Here is a 16,972-nt window from a genome sequence, read left to right as displayed (position 1 = left end):
GCATACCATCCTACAATCAGATTCAAAATTGACTACTCCCCAGAAAAAGTCAATTTTTTGGACACCACGGTCTCAATCAACGATGGCTATATACAAACATCTATATACAAGAAACCCACAGACAGATGCAGCTACCTCCACAACTCCAGCTTCCACCCTTCACATACAAAAAGATCCATTATTTACAGCCAAGCCACAAGATACCACCGTATCTGCTCTGACCCAAGGGACAGAGACAGACATCTTGAAATCCTGACTGCATCATTCGAACAGAAAGGCTACAACCCCAAAATAATCTCCAAGAATATTGCCTCCTCCCTCAAAACACCCAGGGAAAATCTGCTACAGTACAAAGAAAAAAAAAGCCACAGACAGAATCCCCCTCATAGTGACATACAACCCAGAGCTGGAAAAATTAAGAAAAATCATAAAAGATCTTCAGCCTCGATGCCAGGAGGATGAATTACTGAAAGAGATATTCCCATCCCCACCAGTGCTGACTTCCCGACAGCCACCCAACTTAAAACACAAGCTAACCAGAAGTAAACTCCCAACACAGACTCAAAAAGAAGAGAATGGCACACATCCAGCTGCAGACTATGCCAAAATATCTCACAGGACCCCACGATCATTCACTAAGGAAAAATATTCAACATTAAGGAATCTTTCACATGCTCATCTTCCAATGTGGTATACATCATTCAGTGTAAAAAATGTGACGAAGGATGCTATATTGGAGAAACAAGCCAGATGCTAAAGACAAGATTTAATTTACATAGACATCACATGAAAAATGCCAGTGCCAGCCAGGATGCCATGCCTGTGGGGCAGCACTTTACAAAACCAGAACACTGTACCAGTGATTTCATAGTAAGAATCCTGAAAGGTAACTTTTAAACAATACAGGAACGTAAGACCTTTGAAGTCAGAACGATTAAATATTTTGTCACCCACCAGACAGGACTTAACAAAGATCTGGGTTTTCTAGCTCATTATAAACCATAAAGTTGTACTGCTCTGTTTGTCACCCTCCTGTCTCCATGCATATCTCACCTATCCACCCCCATCCTGTTAGACTGTCACTGAAATGCTTTGATGTTTCACTTATATATACTGTCATCTACCAACATTTGCTTATTTCCGATCTGACGAAGAAGGGCAACCTTCGAAAGCTAATCAAGAAATGTATTAAGTTATGCCCAATAAAAAAGCTATCATCTTATTTTCTTTTCCATGTTTTATTTTGTTTTATTTCTATTGATTACCTTTAAAAGTGGACTAACATGGCTACCACACCTCTCTACTCTGATTTTTAAAAAAACATTTTGCTATAATTGAAAAGAAAGAATAAATAAATAAAGATAAGTACATGTTTCGTAATTGAAGAGGATTTTGTATGGATTGATCTTTGTAGGTGTGTGTCTGTATATGGCAATTGGTTTAGGATAGGCTGGAAAGGGTTCAATGGCAACTTTAGTAGCTGGAACCAAGGACCGTGCTGGACAAACTTTTACAATCTGGGTCCTGCAAATGACAAGACGGATTTGGATAGGTTGGAATGAGCTTTGACGGCAACTCAAGTAGGTGGAACATAAGGACAGAGCCAGGTGGACTTCTACGGTCTATGTTCCAGAAACGCCAAAGAAAGACTCATAATAAAGTATATAATATCACATTCATTGTTGATTTAATCATGAATTGATAATGAGCGTGACTGTTGGGTAGACTGGATGGACTGTTCAGGTCGTTATCTGCCATCATTTACCATGTTACTATGTAAAAATATGGCCTCCAACACTTTATCTATGCTAATGAATGTTTATTACTTCCTAATTCTGATTTGGATATAAGGACTAAAGCAGAATATTTTGTTAATATAGTTGAAAAATGGATAATTACACATTGGTTAAAGTTGAATCTTGAGAAAACTACATTTGTTATTTCTTATCCATCCTGTCAGATTCCTCTTTGCCAAAGTTTAAATATTAATACAATTAACTTACTATTGGTTTCCGAGATGGAGGTCTTAAGCATAATTTTGGATAATACTTTATCATTTGATAGACATATTGCTCAGCTTTCAAAGAAAATTTGTTCATGCTTAAGATGAATTCAAAATTGCGTTGAATGTCCTCAATTTAAACTATTAACCAAGTCTTTAGTTTTAAGTCAGCTGGATTATTGTAAACTACTTTATACAGGTTGGCAATAAATCACTTTAGAGAAAATTGCAAACGTTACAAAATACGTCAGGCTTCTCTACTGAGCAGGAGTTCATTGATTTGCCTATACAAGCCAGGATAATGTTTAATATCTGTACAGTGGAATTTACAATTTTATATGGCTTTGCTCCACAGTATATGTTTTCGCTGGTGTCTTGTCCTATTGTTGAGTTGTTGACTAAGTTGAAAGGTCCTATGATACTACATCCTTCCATCGTTCAAGAGTGTTAAGTATCTAAAAATTTTCAAATCTTCCTTTACTTATTTGTTAGCAAGTGTCAGGGATCTTAGATACTTGAATGCATATCTAAGTTTTAGGAAACAATTGAAAACATAGTTATTTAAACAACATCTTGGTGAAGAACTTTGAGTTTCATTGTTGTCCGTGCGAAATTTATATTATATTTTAACTCTTTGGGCTATTCCAAATTCTCTTTATTATGTTATCCACTTTGAACTTAGCAGGTATATGCAGAATAGAAGTAAACAATGAAACGTAATATATATCAGTCAAAGAAACTTGTTTACTCTCATTGGAAGCCTCCATCACAGGATCCTTCTCAGATCTAGGAATGGTTACCACTGAAGGCAATGGTGCAAACGACATTTGTAAATTTTGCTCAATGGGAGTTGAAGCATAAGATACAGTTAAGGTAGAGCCAACAGCACAAGGTATCTCTGGCAAAGGAGGAATGTGAACTGTAGAAACTCAGAGGCTGCTTCCTGACCTGGGGTGGAAGAGTCAACTGCCACAGACCCTGAGGCTGGCAAGACATGGTTATCTATGAAAATACCTACTGTATCTGAATGAACCCTGCTTTGATAGCTGTCGGGCTTATTGGAGGTATAAAAGAAATGACATGAATAAAAATAAGCAAATAAACAAATGTGGCCTTTGTCACCCCAAGTAGCAGAAGCAGCTCCTCATGGTTTGATTTCATATTTGCCCATTTAAAAATAGCAAGGAAAAAGACACAGTCAGTGATTCACAGTTCTTCACCAGCAGCAAAACTCCAAAGAGAAAAAGCAGATGGCACTCCCCCATCCTTGGGGTTCCAAAGAGGCTCCTAAGGGGTATAGCATGCCCCTTAGGGTAGGCCCCTTTGGACATACCCTGTGGCCAAGCACTGCACTGGTCTAATAGCCTAGAGCAAGGACCCAAGTCTGTCCTTCACTGTGCCATTAAACTACTCTTTCTCAGCTCAATCTCCCCAATAAGGATGAAATGTAACCTAGCAAGTTCTCAGAGACTTAAATGGCTTCAGCTGAAAAGCTTAGTCTCTGTATCTGAGTAGGGAAAATGACTATAAGTTTGTTTCAAGATGTATCTGGGATTTGTAGAGCTTGTGATAAGGTGATGGACTTCCCTGGTCACATCATTTCACTTGGCCATAGTCATGGTGTTACAGCCACGAAAGATTGAAATCACTACCCTACAGTGTCTTTCACCTGTTTGGAGTTGCTGAGGTGTAAGAAACGACTCGGAGACCTGTATGCATAGAATCCAGTGTCTGAAGTAGCTGAGGAATAAATGTTGTGGTAAAGTTTCTGAAAAGATGAATTTTTTTTTGTTACATTTGTACCCTGTGCTTTCCCACTCATGGCAGGCTCAATGCAGCTTACATGGGGCAATGGAGGGTTAAGTGACTTGCCCAGAGTCACAAGGAGCTGCCTGTGCCTGAAGTGGGAATCGAACTCAGTTCCTCAGGACCAAAGTCCACCACCCTAACCACTAGGCCACTCCTCCACTGTTGCTATTCCACTAGCAACATTCCAAATAACAACATTCCATGTAGAAGTCAGCCCTTGCAGATCACCAATGTGGCTGCGCAGGCTTCTGCTTCTGTGAGTCTGACTTCCTGCACGTATGTGCAGGACGTCAGACTCACAGAAACAGAAGCCTGCGCAGCCTTCTACATGGAATGTTGCTACTGGAATAGCAACATTCCATGTAGAATCTCCAATAGTATCTATTTTATTTTTGTTACATTTGTACCCTGCGCTTTCCCACTCATGGCAGGCTCAATGCAGCTTACATGGGGCAATGGAGGGTTAAGTGACTTGCCCAGAGTCACAAGGAGCAGCCTGTGCCTGAAGTGGGAATTGAACTCAGTTCCTCAGGACCAAAGTCCACCACCCTAACCACTAGGCCACTCCTCCACTCCACCACACCATGATTTCAGAGGTCCCACAGATGGGAGTTAGATGTGAAGGAGTACCAAAGGCAAGAAACATAGATGGTGTTCCAGCCCCATTTGGGGAAAGATGTGAGAAGGGGGGGGGGGTGCAAGACTGGCTGCTGAGTTTGAAAATGAAACACAAATGAAAATCTTATTTATTTATCTTTATTTTCTAAATTAAAATGGAATCACATCCATTCTCAGATTCCAAAATAAGTTTCCAAACCCCAGGCTTAATAAAAAGCATACAGGGAAAGACATTCTCACATATCTTATTTCTATAAAAATACAAGGAAATTTTGGATGGTGATATGAGAAGAATTAGGATATATTACATATACAAATGCAAGTTTTCATGCCTAAGTATTAGTTGGAAATAATCATGTGGAAAAACTTTCTGCCTACACTATTAGAAAAACTGATAGATTTATTGCTATGCTTGACCTTAAAACTTACCTGTCTGTTCTCAAGGTTATAATTGCTCTGAACCATCTAATTAAATTTTTCTTCTTTCACTGGTATATTGTAAAGTGCTTTGCTGTACTGTTGGAACTGAAAGGCTCATTCCCGCCAGAGATAAACTTTGAGCATTTCAGAAAAGCCGGAAATAATGCTCACCAGTGAGACTCCATAACAAATTTTGAATTTAATGGAAATATATGAGCAGAAAAAGAAAGAGCCAAAATTGAAGTTGAATATTCATTTAATTACAGAATTTAACTACATTTCATTCTACAGAATGAAGGCGGCAATGTACAAAAACAAATAAATATATAGATCACACTAAGAAGTAAATTACATTACAAAAAAATAATAAAACGGCAAAACAAAGCATAAACATCGCAACACAAGAGAAAACAACAGAAAACCAAAGATACAAAACAAGCTTACTAAAATTATTCTGCCCACTTCATACTGACTGGAACCACTGAACAATAGCATCTGTCAATGAAAACGCAACTAATTACTTTCTTGTTTTAAGTCGGGTTATTCCATATCTCTGGGATATGTGTAGAGAACACTTGTCCTGAATTTTAACTGAATGACAAACCTTTAGACCCAGCAAAGAGCTTGTCTTAATGGGTAAGCAAATCACTATGTCTGACTGGCACTGCCACTTTAAGACAGGGGAGTATTTTATTTTTGTTACATTTGTACCCCACACTTTCCCACTCATGGCAGGCTCCATGCGGCAGGCAATGGAGGGTTAAGTGACTTGCCCAGAGTCACAAGGAGCTGCAATGGGAATTGAACCCAGTTCCCTAGGATCAAAGTCAGCTAGGCTACTCCTCCACTCCTTACTCTTGGGGATTCCGGAATCTTGCTATTCTTTGGGATTCTACATGGAATGTTGCTACTCTTTGAGATTGTGCCTGGAACCTTGTTAATGGGACTTGATATACCGCCTTTCTGAGGTTTTTGCAACTACATTCAAAGCGGTTTACATATATTCAGGTACTTATTTTGTACCAGGGGCAATGGAGGGTTAAGTGACTTGCCCAGAGCCACAAGGAGCTGCAGTGCGAATCGAACCCAGTTCCCCGGGATCAAAGTTCACTGTACTAGGATTAGTGAGAGGGCAGCTCAAACTGAAAGAAAAAGTGGGCGACTTGTGGGTAAATGATATAAAAAAACACACACATTGTAAGAATGTTTCAAACAGTTGAAATGTTTTGCATGTATTATTCAATCCTAAAAAGTAAGATTTATTATAGAAAGAGACCTTACAAAGCACAGCTAAACATTTTCAACTCATTGCATCCAACCGTCAGTAGAACATGTCCGAGTCTGAATAAATGTTATAGTTAGCTCACACCTTTCCAGTAATAGTTCAAGGCACCTTATATTCAAGTACACAAGGTATTTTCACAATCCAAGCTTAAACCTGGGTAATGGAGGGTTCAGTGACTTGCCCAAGATCACAAGGAGCAGCTGTGGGATTTGAACCTGGTTCTCAGCCCACTGCTCTTCTCTCCATGCTGTATGTTTGCCACTGGGACAGAAAGTGCATTTCAGACAAATCCCAGGATCTCACCTAAACATTTGTCTAGTGTAGGGATGTCCAACCTCGGCCCTTGCTAGCTCAGGTTTTTAGGGTTTCCCCAATGAATATGCATGAGATCTATTTACATACAATGGAGGCATGTATATTCATTGGGGAAATCCTGAAAGCCCAACAGGATTGTGGCACTCAAGGACCAAGGTTGGATAGCCCTGGTCTAGTAGGACACATGTCACCCTGAAACTGCTCTTTGCCCCTGCTCCTCTCCTTACCACTTCAAGGGAAGGACACTCAGTGGGCAGAAAGCACTAAATCTATCCTTCCCACACCTTTAAAAAGACACTTGGATAACACTGGAGCTGGGTTAGCCAGAAGGGAGACCAGCTGTGTCTTCTAGAATTGGTGTAAAAAGCTGGAGGCTGTCTCCAGAGGATTTCACTTGGCAACAGTTAGACCCACCAGAGTTTGTGGTACCCTGCAAAGGTGGAAATCCTCAGACAGAAGATTAAACACCTAAAGAAATGAAGGCATTTCTGCCTGAGGTTCCTGAAGTGGCCGACGATTTATGAAACGTTTTATTCTGAGATGGAGGAACAGAAAAATACTTTTCGGGATAAGCAGATAGCAAGTTCTCTCTCCTTGCAGAAATGTATTAGTGAGAGTCACTGTGAGATGACATGTTCCTGATCCTAACTTGCTGATGGCTGGTCAGCACTGGCTAAAGTGAATGGGTCGGGATTTGCTCTGGTCAACTGCACTGTTCTTTTTGTTATAGTGCTGCACTTTGTAAGTATTTCCTGGACTTCTGGCCTTGGTGGCACTTTGGGTGTATTTGGATTAGAGTCTGAATCCGACAAGCTAAAGGATGAATCAGAATCACTCATTGAAGAATTTTCAGCAAAACCAGAATCCTTTCTTTCCTGAGGCCATGACAGTGGAAAGTTGTCCCCTTCTTCGTGTTTGGAACTATAGGTAGAGGTTAAATCGAGGTCTGAACTCTCCAGGGGAGAGTATTCCCAGTTCATACTTAGGTTCTGACTCTTTCCATCCCCAGTGTTCAGCTCCAAAGGAGGCGGTGACCTGACCTCATTCTCTGCCAGGGTTGGTAGACCACTCAAGGATTTTGATCTTTTTCTGCCCAAACATTTCTTGCTTGTGGTGTTCCTTCCACTTGCGTTGCTGCTGCTGTATGACTTGTCTCCTTCGGATGCCCTCTGATAAGGTGGCATGTTCATATCTGAGCTGCCAGTGACCTTCTGTAGGTTTGGTGTTGAACCACAGCTCGCTTTACTTAGAAGAACCTGGAATTCCTGAAATGGGGTTTTGTATGGCTTGAGGTACATTGAAGGTACGTAACCAGCTTTCCCATTATAACTGAATAAAAGAAAAGAAAAACACGAATGAAACAAACCATTCTCTGTACAGTACATCTGTTCTTGGTGCTGACATCTGAGCAATTAAATATTATGTGAGGGGAAGGGTGTGTTTCGCCCCATCGTCTCCAGTGAGCAGACCATTGCTCTTGGATGAGTTGAGTTATGGCCAAGCTGGTAAAGTGTTAAAGAGCCGGCTCAGGTGCCTGGTTACTATAGGCAGGATATGGTCTGTTTGGTAAAGTTATCCTGTAGCAGGAGAGGTGAAAGGATACAGAAGAAAGCCTACTTACCAAACCAGCCACCACCCATTGTCCGATTTTTCCAGGACTTCAAGAACAATTCCAATATTCACAGACATCTCATCGGAATTCCTTGCCTCATAACCTTTCACCACATAGTAGAACACTCCTAGAGAAATAGAAACCAGTCAATGCATAGTAGAACACTCCTAGAGAAATAGAAACCAGTCAATGCATCTTCCCTCTAGTGCAAAGTAATTTTCTAGAGTTTCTGCAGAACAGGCACCCAGAAGTTGGAGGAGTTTCGCAGCTTCCAGTGCCCACTAATTCCAAGCAGATCACATTATGAGAAGCATAGAAGAACATCAAAGTGATACATAAGAATAGCCATACTGGGTCAGACTAATAGTCCATCTAACCCAGTATCCTTTTCCAACAGTGGCCAAGCCAGGTCACAAGAACCTGGCAGAAACCCAAACAGTTGCAACATTCTATGCTACCAGTCTCAGGGCAAGCAGTGGCTTCCCCTTGTGTATCTCAATAGCAGACCACGGACTTTTCTTCCAAGAATTCATCCAAACCTCTTTGGAATCATGTTGTGTTAAGTCACTCTGACTACATCCTCGAGAAACAGACTCCACAACTTCAGCGTGTGTTGGGTGAAATATATTCTACGATTTGTTTCCAATCTGCGGGTCATTAGTTTCATGGAATGACTTCTTGTTTTTGTGTTAGGCAGGTTAAACAACTGTTTCACCCCACGCATGGCTTATAAATTTCTGTCCTATCCCCTCAGTCATCGTTTCTCCAAGCTGAAGAGCTCTAACCTGCTTAGCCTCTCTCCCTTATCATTTTTGAAACCCTTCGCTGCACTATATCCGCTTTGGGTTGGGGTGACTAGAACTTACTGCTGTTGGTATTGTATATAACCTTAGCGTGTTAAGTACTGGGTATGTCCTGACCCATCTATGCCCCTCCCACAGCCACACCCCCTGGCAGTTGCGCGCTAAAGGAATTATGACTAAGGGCAGTTACATGGGTAACTGCAAATTAATATCAGTTAGTGGCAATTAACCGATTATTGGTTGTTAAAACCAGATCACACCTAATTTAACATCTGAATTACGCATGTCACTACCATGGCTCTGTAACCTATTCGTGCAATTTTGCGCACTAAGGCCTAGATTCTATACATGGCAACTATACCTGCATGTGCAAATTTGGCGGTGCGGCCAAGCTGTGTGTGCAACTTAATTGATTAACCAATTGGATTAAGCCAATTGGTGCCAATAATTGGACACTGACAAGCAATTATCAGCACTAATTGGCACAAAATGGAATTTATGCACAACTTTCTAAGCGTATTCTGTAAAATGGTGCGTATAAATTCTAATGCGTGGATCTCGTAAGGGGGCATGGCCATAGGAGGGCATGGGCAGGTCATGGGTGTTCCTAAAAAAATTACACGGACTATTATAGGATACGCCCCATCCAAGACTAAATCAGGAGCGAGGCATTTACAGCAGGTTTTAGTTGGCATCAGTGGCGTAGCTATGTGGGGGCCTGGGCCCCTGTAGATTTGGCCCTGGACCCCCCTGCCGACGACCCTCTCGACCCCCCCTCCCACTGCCAACCCGCCGTCACCTACCTTTGCTGGCGGAGGACCCCAACCACCGCCACCCGAGGTCCTCTTCTTCCGGCGCAAGGCTTCGTTCAGTTTCTGAGTCTGACGTCCTGCACGTGCAGGATGTCAGACTCAGAACAAAGCCTTGCGCGGGATTGGGAAGGACCTCGGCTCAGCTGGCGGGGGTTGAGGTCCCCCGCCAGCAAAGGTAGGTGACGGCGGGTTGGCAGCGGGATGGGGTGGGGGTCGAGAGGGTCGTCGGGGGGGGGGGGGTGTCCAGGGCCAAATCTACAGGGGGTCAGTTGGTGGCAGGGGGGGTCAAAGTTGGTGGCAGGGGGGTTCAGCAATGGCGGGGGGGGGGGGGGGGGCCGGGGGCGCCAGGGGGGGGCTAAAATGTGCCCCCTCACCTCAGGCTCTGGACCCCCTCCCGCTGAAGTCTGGCTACACCCCTGACCCCAGCTACAGAGGCACAGTGATGTTCTCCATGCCGGCCAGCTATTTGCCTTCTTGGCAACCACAGCACAAACTATGAAATATGCACAGCCCTATAACATAACACTACCTACCTATTTCTGGATCACCAGGTTTGTCAAGATCCTCGCAACTCTCTTCTTTCAGATAGGGAGCTGGAAACCAAGTCAACTGCCCATCCCTGTTCTCGACCAGCCACCAGCCTGTGTGAGGAATATTCAGAAATGGGAATAAATCTCCGGCCTGCTACGCTTTCATTACGGTGTCATGAATGCAACACACAGAATGCATAACACCCCCGGCCCTCATTGTACACATTCTAGTTCAGGGAGGGTCTGTGCTGCGCCTCCCCGAGGACCTGGGACAGCTCCAGGAAGGGAAAGAAGAAAGTTAACTCCCAAATCCAGCTGCACCTGGTGGTAAACTGCTTTATGTAGAAAGAAAATGTGAACAGGGCAATCACACTGCCGTGTTTAAAAGGAAAATCATTGCTATTTACATGCAGAGTTCAAGAAGACAGAAAAGGACTGATTTGGTCCGTTCAGTGTGTCTCAGCCTAACACCAGCTTCCCACCTTTTACCTGAATGTTTGGCCTGTTTCCTACCCCTGCCCCTCCCATCAGTCCCTTAAAGTACTGGCCTCCACTGGGATGTATTTTCATTTAAAATGAAACCAGAAGCTCTGTGGGTCTCCTGCATTCCCCCTGCAAATTTTGATAAACCAAGCCTCATCCTCCCAAACTCATCGGACTGCACCCCTCTGGATTCACAGGTGACAGGCTGACTCTGCACCAACAGGACAGGGGTGACTGAGGATCACCCTTGCTGTTCGAAAGAGTTTACCAGGTCAAATGTGAGGATTCTTGGTTGGGGGCGAAGGTGGTTTATGTTTTGGTAGTGGGTTTAGCTGGTGGGGTGGAGGGCTGGCATCTGATACAAACATGCTACTGTATGAGCTGAAATAAAAAGCAAACAAACACCCCCTTACCCCCCCTGACCATCCCTAGCTTCCATCTTTTGCACTGCTAGGCTAGTTCAGGTTTTCCTGCCTTCCTCTGACTTTTACAAAGCAGAACTAAATCTGATGCCCAGGTCCCCGTCTCTGCCTTAGTACCAAGTTTTCTAATCTACCCGGCTCCAAACCATCCAACCCTGCCATGCCGTGTCATCTGAAAGGTATCCGTGGCCACCCATGCAGGTTACCCCAGTGTGCTGCTGGCAACCTGGCGTGTTTGAAGTCAGACAGTACAGGCTGGAAGAATCCTGTTCAGCCCTATTGTATTTGTGGACTTCTCTGGGACTGGAGCACGGATCAATCTTTGTACAATAACCTTGCAAGTATCCGTTTATGTCATAGGGGAAACGTGAACTGTATGGAAAAGCCCTACCTGTGGTGTCCTTGAGCAGAACCTCCAGCATCTCGTCCTGACTGACGCTGAAGGGCCGGTTCTTGGTGTCTTTTGTCTCATAGGCTTCAATGCACAGATACCTCTGGGACACCACAGGCTCTGTCACGGGGGTGAGAGGATCTGTGCCGACAGCTCCCTTTGTCCTGTTCCCAGCCTCTGACGGCATTATCACAATACTGGGGGGGAAAATGCATGTATTTGTGTTACTCTGAGGTTCACAATTACACTGGAAGCAGCTTTTGCAAGTTGGGCTTTTGAATAAAACAGAACCAAACTGTTACTGTTCACAAACAGGAATTATCCATTTAAAGTTCTAGTTAGAATGCATGAGATACAAATTAAGAAAACTCCTGTGCCTGGCAGTCTCCCAGTGCCAGAGGCCCCCATATACCAGCATCTGTTTTGTATCCCAAAGTGTCACTGTGCCTGGGGAAGTCCACGTCTGGCCCCAGGAAATCCCTGTACCTGTGTTTATCCGCAGGAATGTCCCCTGTCTCTGGGAAAGTGTCTGTAGCCCCAAGGTTTAGCTGTTCTTTAGAGGCTTCATCCATTTCTTTCTGCTCTGAGCCCAAGATGTGGAAAGTTCTGGAGCTCAGCAGCAGAAGGTGTGGAGTTTTGATTTCTTGTTACAAATACAAACCTGTCATCTGGAAAAGAAGGATCGAGATCTCGTGTCTGAGGTGCGAAGAACTGGGTCACGTCTGGAGCCTGTGAGATCTTGGGGTCACTGCAGAGCAGGTCACATGAGTACGTCTCCAGCAGCTGCAGTCGCTGCAGAAGTCCTTGGGTGGCCCTCTTGAGTCTGAGGAACATAGGGGCATCTGTGGAATAAGAACAATGGCTTAGGACACACCACAATGCACCTGTCTAAGGAGCTAACATTGCTAAGCCCTTGCAGGTCTGCTGTGAGCAAACAGGGAGAGCAGGGGCCCAGCTCTTTTCTGTAGGGGCTTACGTCTAGTGGATCCCATCTGGAGTAACATTCTCTGGTGCAGGACTTTCTGTTCTAGAATCTGCCTCTAGCAGCCAGCCCTGAATGTCTTTTTGACATCCGCACGCAGCTTTCTTCCTCGCCTCTTGGCTTAGTTTTCTGTTAAGGTCTTTTGCAGAGGTCACCTTTTCTGCATTGCCATGGGGTGTCCTGCACTTGTATTTCCAGACATTTCTAGAAAAAAATATATATTTGCATCTTTCTTAGGATCCCATCTCTGCTGCACTAAAATGCCCAGCCCAGCTCTGGTTTGCTCTGATTTAATGGAAGGGCTGGATCCAAAGGATATATATATTTTTAATTATTGTAGGGGAAATGTGAAAGAGGAAGTCACTCCTGCCCATCACTGTAGCCCCTCTGTCTAAAATAACGGACCAGCAATGAATCCATTAGACACAAAGCTAATTAGGGCAGATTTACATGCATCTGGTGACAAGGATGGAGCAGCTTGTGATAAGAAGGATGCTCTATATCATAAGGATAGATCTATTCTGATCCTAATTGACCACCTACCTTTCAGCTTTGGGATAATGCGTTCCGACTTCTTCAGGAACCTGGCTTCCAGCGGGAATTTCCTCCTTAGTTCTCGCTGGGACAAGAAGCAGAGAAAAGATCAGTGGAGGGATAATTCTCCCAGGAACATACAAAGAGCTGAGACCTGCCTCACCCCATCCTCTACTTACATCGAATTTCTTAAACTCTTCAAAGGTCCTGTAGATGAGAATGTTGTTGTGATCTGACCACAGCACAGACAGCATATACATCTGTAAAATACAGAGACACTGTAAGACCCTGGTCCAGTAACAGCGAAACATGCATATCACAGGATAGAGACACCCTACCATCCCCGTCTCCCTGTCCTGTAACATCACAATATCTTCATCACAGGATAAAGAGACACCCTCCCCCCCCCCCCCCCCCCAGCGCTGTCCACCTGTTCTGTACCACTGCAACATGTATATTACAGGATATAGAGACCCCCACCACCCTGAGGGCCTGGAACATCACAACATGGACTTCAGGTTTGTGCGTCTCCCAGTGGATGACAGAGTACAGTGGACTGAACCATGTTGCTCCCACCTTTTCAGGACAAAGGTCTCTAACTCTTATCATGATGCTATTTTTATTGTAATATTGCTGGGGAAAAGAGTGCTTTTAATATCTGTGTCTTTAGAAGCGTTAGTGCTAACCTTTGGGGATGGTCATTCCTTACACACATTTCCACAAAGAAAATCACTCAGACAGTGTGGAAACTTACTCAGAGATAACAGCTGTATGCACTTTACTCCAAAATACTATATACTTGAAACCCAGAGTTCAAAACTAATATCAGATCTGGAGGCCCATAATAGAGAAATCCTCTCTAGGAAGATGGAAATCTCCCTGGTGAAAGGCGGAAATATACATTTTCAGTGATTTTTCAATGGAAACAGTTTATCAAAGGGCCCAATATCACGTAGAGCCAACCGCCGCAGGTCAAGAACCCCCAATAGCAAAGCAGATACACTTAAGACAGCCTCTCTGCTTCCCTAACTCTGTCCAGACACTGCTCCGAGTATCAGCAACTCCTCGTCAGCATCACGTTCTTAATTCTATCGTTTTAGCGGACGAGTCCATTCTAAATAGTTTAAAATTAAACAAAAACAGACAGGAGAGAAAATGAGAAGAGCCCAGCCAGAGATTTGCAGTCCATAACCCTTTTCAGACTCTCCCTAAAGGGTAATAATGTTTCTGCTTAACATATCTCTAGGGGTCGTAGTATTATTCCAATAAACTAAAAGCTTTATTTCTCCATCTCAATCTTGGACATGGTGCAATGACAGAATTTCTAATAATCTTCTAAACAAAGTCCTAATTGCCCGAGAGGGTCAACACCGATGAACTGCCCCTAATACGCAGGTTTTGAATAACGTAAATATCAGAAATGCTCATTTAAATAGACAATATGTTCCCTAACCAGTAACCAAGGCAGTTTTCTAAGAAGGGGGCAGGCACTGTCCCATTTACTCCCCTCCCCCTCCCCCCAAGAGAAACCTAGCTGATGGTTTGAATTATCGGAAGTTGTTTCAGGATAACCAGACCCACAGACCACCCTGTCGCTGTGCAGAGATGCCAAGGCGGTCAGAGGGAATATTTAGTAGCATTATCTGGTTTCTGCCAAACTGTATCAATGAGTATTTTATTAGTAATTCACGCCAAATAACTTATAAAGTGTCAATAGTTATATATTTATGCTCGATTGTTTGCTTGATTCTTGCAAATTCATTGCATAGCATGTGCAACATCACCAGTCAAAAACCTCTATTTACTTCTTTTTCACACTGTTCTTAAGATTATAGTTTGGCGTTTACTAATTACTACTAGTTGATTGTCTGGTTACTGCCACTGAGTATTCCGCTGGCCGGTACTTAACCCAGTTAGCAGCACCTGCATGAATGCCAGGGCTGCCAAGCGGGTGGGGGTGGGGGGCAATATTCCCCAGGCCCAGCCTCCAAGGGGGTCCGGCTCTCTCCTGCTCCTATGTGTCGGGACCTGCATGATTGCGTTAACGCGATAACCCGGGTCCTGACACACAGGCCGAGGGAGGAGCAGATGCAGGAAGGTAAGGTGGTGGGAGGGGGGGGGGGCAGCAGCAGTCCGAGTAGTGGGGGCAGCAGTGGTGGTAGCTGTGGCAGCCCTGCCCCAGGTCGGGCTCTGTCCGTGGCCCTGATAAATGCATTTGTATATCAGCTGGTAAATGTTTACTGATGAAAATATGGTAAAGTTCCCCAATGTGCTCTATGTTCTCTTTAGCCTTAAATGGACAATATGAATGACATGGGATTGTATCTTGTTTCTAGCAGTTCTTGTGATTTGTTTTTTGCATTGTTTGTATATTGTATTATGTCTTTTGTTTTATTATGAATGTTGTTATTGTAATCCGCTTACAATGATGGATAATGCGGAATATACATCTATATATATAAAACTCACCCTCAACGTTCTATTGTCTGACGTCACTGAAGCCAAGGTTCGTAAGTTCGAAGCTCTGAAGCCACGAAAAACACAGTCTCGGGGCCCCGCCCTCGCGTCAAATGTTATGATGTTGAGGGCGGAGCAATTCACTCACATCGACGGCGGCGCAATGGTGTCACTGACGACGAAGGTGCGTTGGGTGGGGGGGGGCCAGAGGAAAGCCTTGCTAGCGCCCGTTATTGATATTCAAAATCAAGTTTTCCAGTTAATGCAGTTAATCACATAACCTTTGATTGCACATCGAGGTGGCTGCTCAGAAGTTATCCGTTGAGAAATACCTAATCCATTTCAGTTAGGACTCCTATCTATCTGAGATAAGTAACATCCGGTGAGCCCATAAATAAATATCAAGATAAGTTATCCAGCTATCTTTAAGCAAGAACCTCAGTAAAAGCTACATAAAAACCTGCAAAACTCATGCAAAGCTGCCTCCTTCCTGAAATCGAAGCTATTATCTTCCCACACGCGTAGCATTAAGGGACCAGCCTTGAATCCACACCTGAATCTTCTTTTCCAGAGAAAGAAAACTTTGCTCTGTCATTCCTGAAGAGAATTAGCAAATACAGGGGAACTGCGAAACACGTTCCTACCTTGTGCCTGCGCTGTCGCAGGACCGCAACGCCTCGGGCCTCCAGGGGGTGCCTGTGACTGCAGCTCATGCTTCTGCTCAGTTCTGACAGGTGGGTCTCAGCTGCCTCTCCCTTTTCTCTCTTTATGCAGGACAGGGAGGAGGGACTCGGCCAATGGCAGTTCAGCCTGTCACTCTCTCTTCACTTTCTCCTCCCTTTTGGCTCAAACCTCCAAAGCATTTGAAGGCATAAGTTGTGCAAACAGTTCAGGGGAAAATGCAAGGCACGTGAAGGAGAAATCAGGGTTTTCCCCTCACTCCTCTGGGTCACACAAGGAAAAGGAAAGCATCTTAAACACTACAGTGAGCACTAGAACATCAATTCACCTACTGTAAAACAAAAACAGACAGATTAGTACAGATCATCAATCCTGCACAGTCAATGCCAACTGAAAGCCATGTCTTTTTCACAAACACAGATACACCCTAATCCACTATATAATAAGTAATCATAAACTTTCTATTTAGACAAAAGTTAAACTGAACCCCCAAGATGCCAGACTCTGCATACAATGCAACACCACAGAAAATGTCCCCTAGTACTGTGCAAAATATAAAGACAGCAGATGTAAATTTGAAAAAAAACTAACAAATACCAATCACCACTTTACAAATTAACAAATAGAAATAAAACAAATACAGAAAATAAAATAATACCATTTTATTGGACTAATACATTTAGCTTCCAGAGGCCAAAATCTCCTTCCTCAGGTCAATACAGTATAGTGCTGTTACAGTATACTATCCTGACCTGAGGAAGGGGGTTTTGTTCTCCGAAAGTTAGCCAAAATGTATTAAAATTAGTCCAGTAAAAA

At 43.6% G+C, this 16,972-nt stretch overlaps 1 protein-coding gene across 1 annotated transcript in view; it reads right to left on the bottom strand.

The window, feature by feature from the left end:
- Positions 1 to 16,199, bottom strand: part of NOXO1 (NADPH oxidase organizer 1) — a 35,427-nt gene extending 19,228 nt beyond the window's left edge. The window contains exons 1-8 of the mRNA XM_030211997.1: positions 16,120 to 16,199; positions 13,198 to 13,278; positions 13,028 to 13,103; positions 12,164 to 12,344; positions 11,503 to 11,699; positions 10,210 to 10,317; positions 8,071 to 8,188; positions 7,099 to 7,778 (exon numbers count right to left, since the gene is read on the bottom strand). Of these exons, the coding sequence (XP_030067857.1) occupies positions 7,099 to 7,778; positions 8,071 to 8,188; positions 10,210 to 10,317; positions 11,503 to 11,699; positions 12,164 to 12,344; positions 13,028 to 13,103; positions 13,198 to 13,278; positions 16,120 to 16,188 (1,510 nt within the window). The 5' untranslated portion in view covers positions 16,189 to 16,199. The remainder of the gene's footprint in view (positions 1 to 7,098; positions 7,779 to 8,070; positions 8,189 to 10,209; positions 10,318 to 11,502; positions 11,700 to 12,163; positions 12,345 to 13,027; positions 13,104 to 13,197; positions 13,279 to 16,119) is intronic.
- Positions 16,200 to 16,972: the final 773 nt, after the last annotated feature.

This window comes from Microcaecilia unicolor, chromosome 8 (assembly GCF_901765095.1).
Source record: "Microcaecilia unicolor chromosome 8, aMicUni1.1, whole genome shotgun sequence".
Taxonomy (NCBI): domain Eukaryota; kingdom Metazoa; phylum Chordata; class Amphibia; order Gymnophiona; family Siphonopidae; genus Microcaecilia; species Microcaecilia unicolor.
Note: the sequence above shows the minus strand (reverse complement) of the source record. Positions and strands in the feature narration are given on the sequence as shown.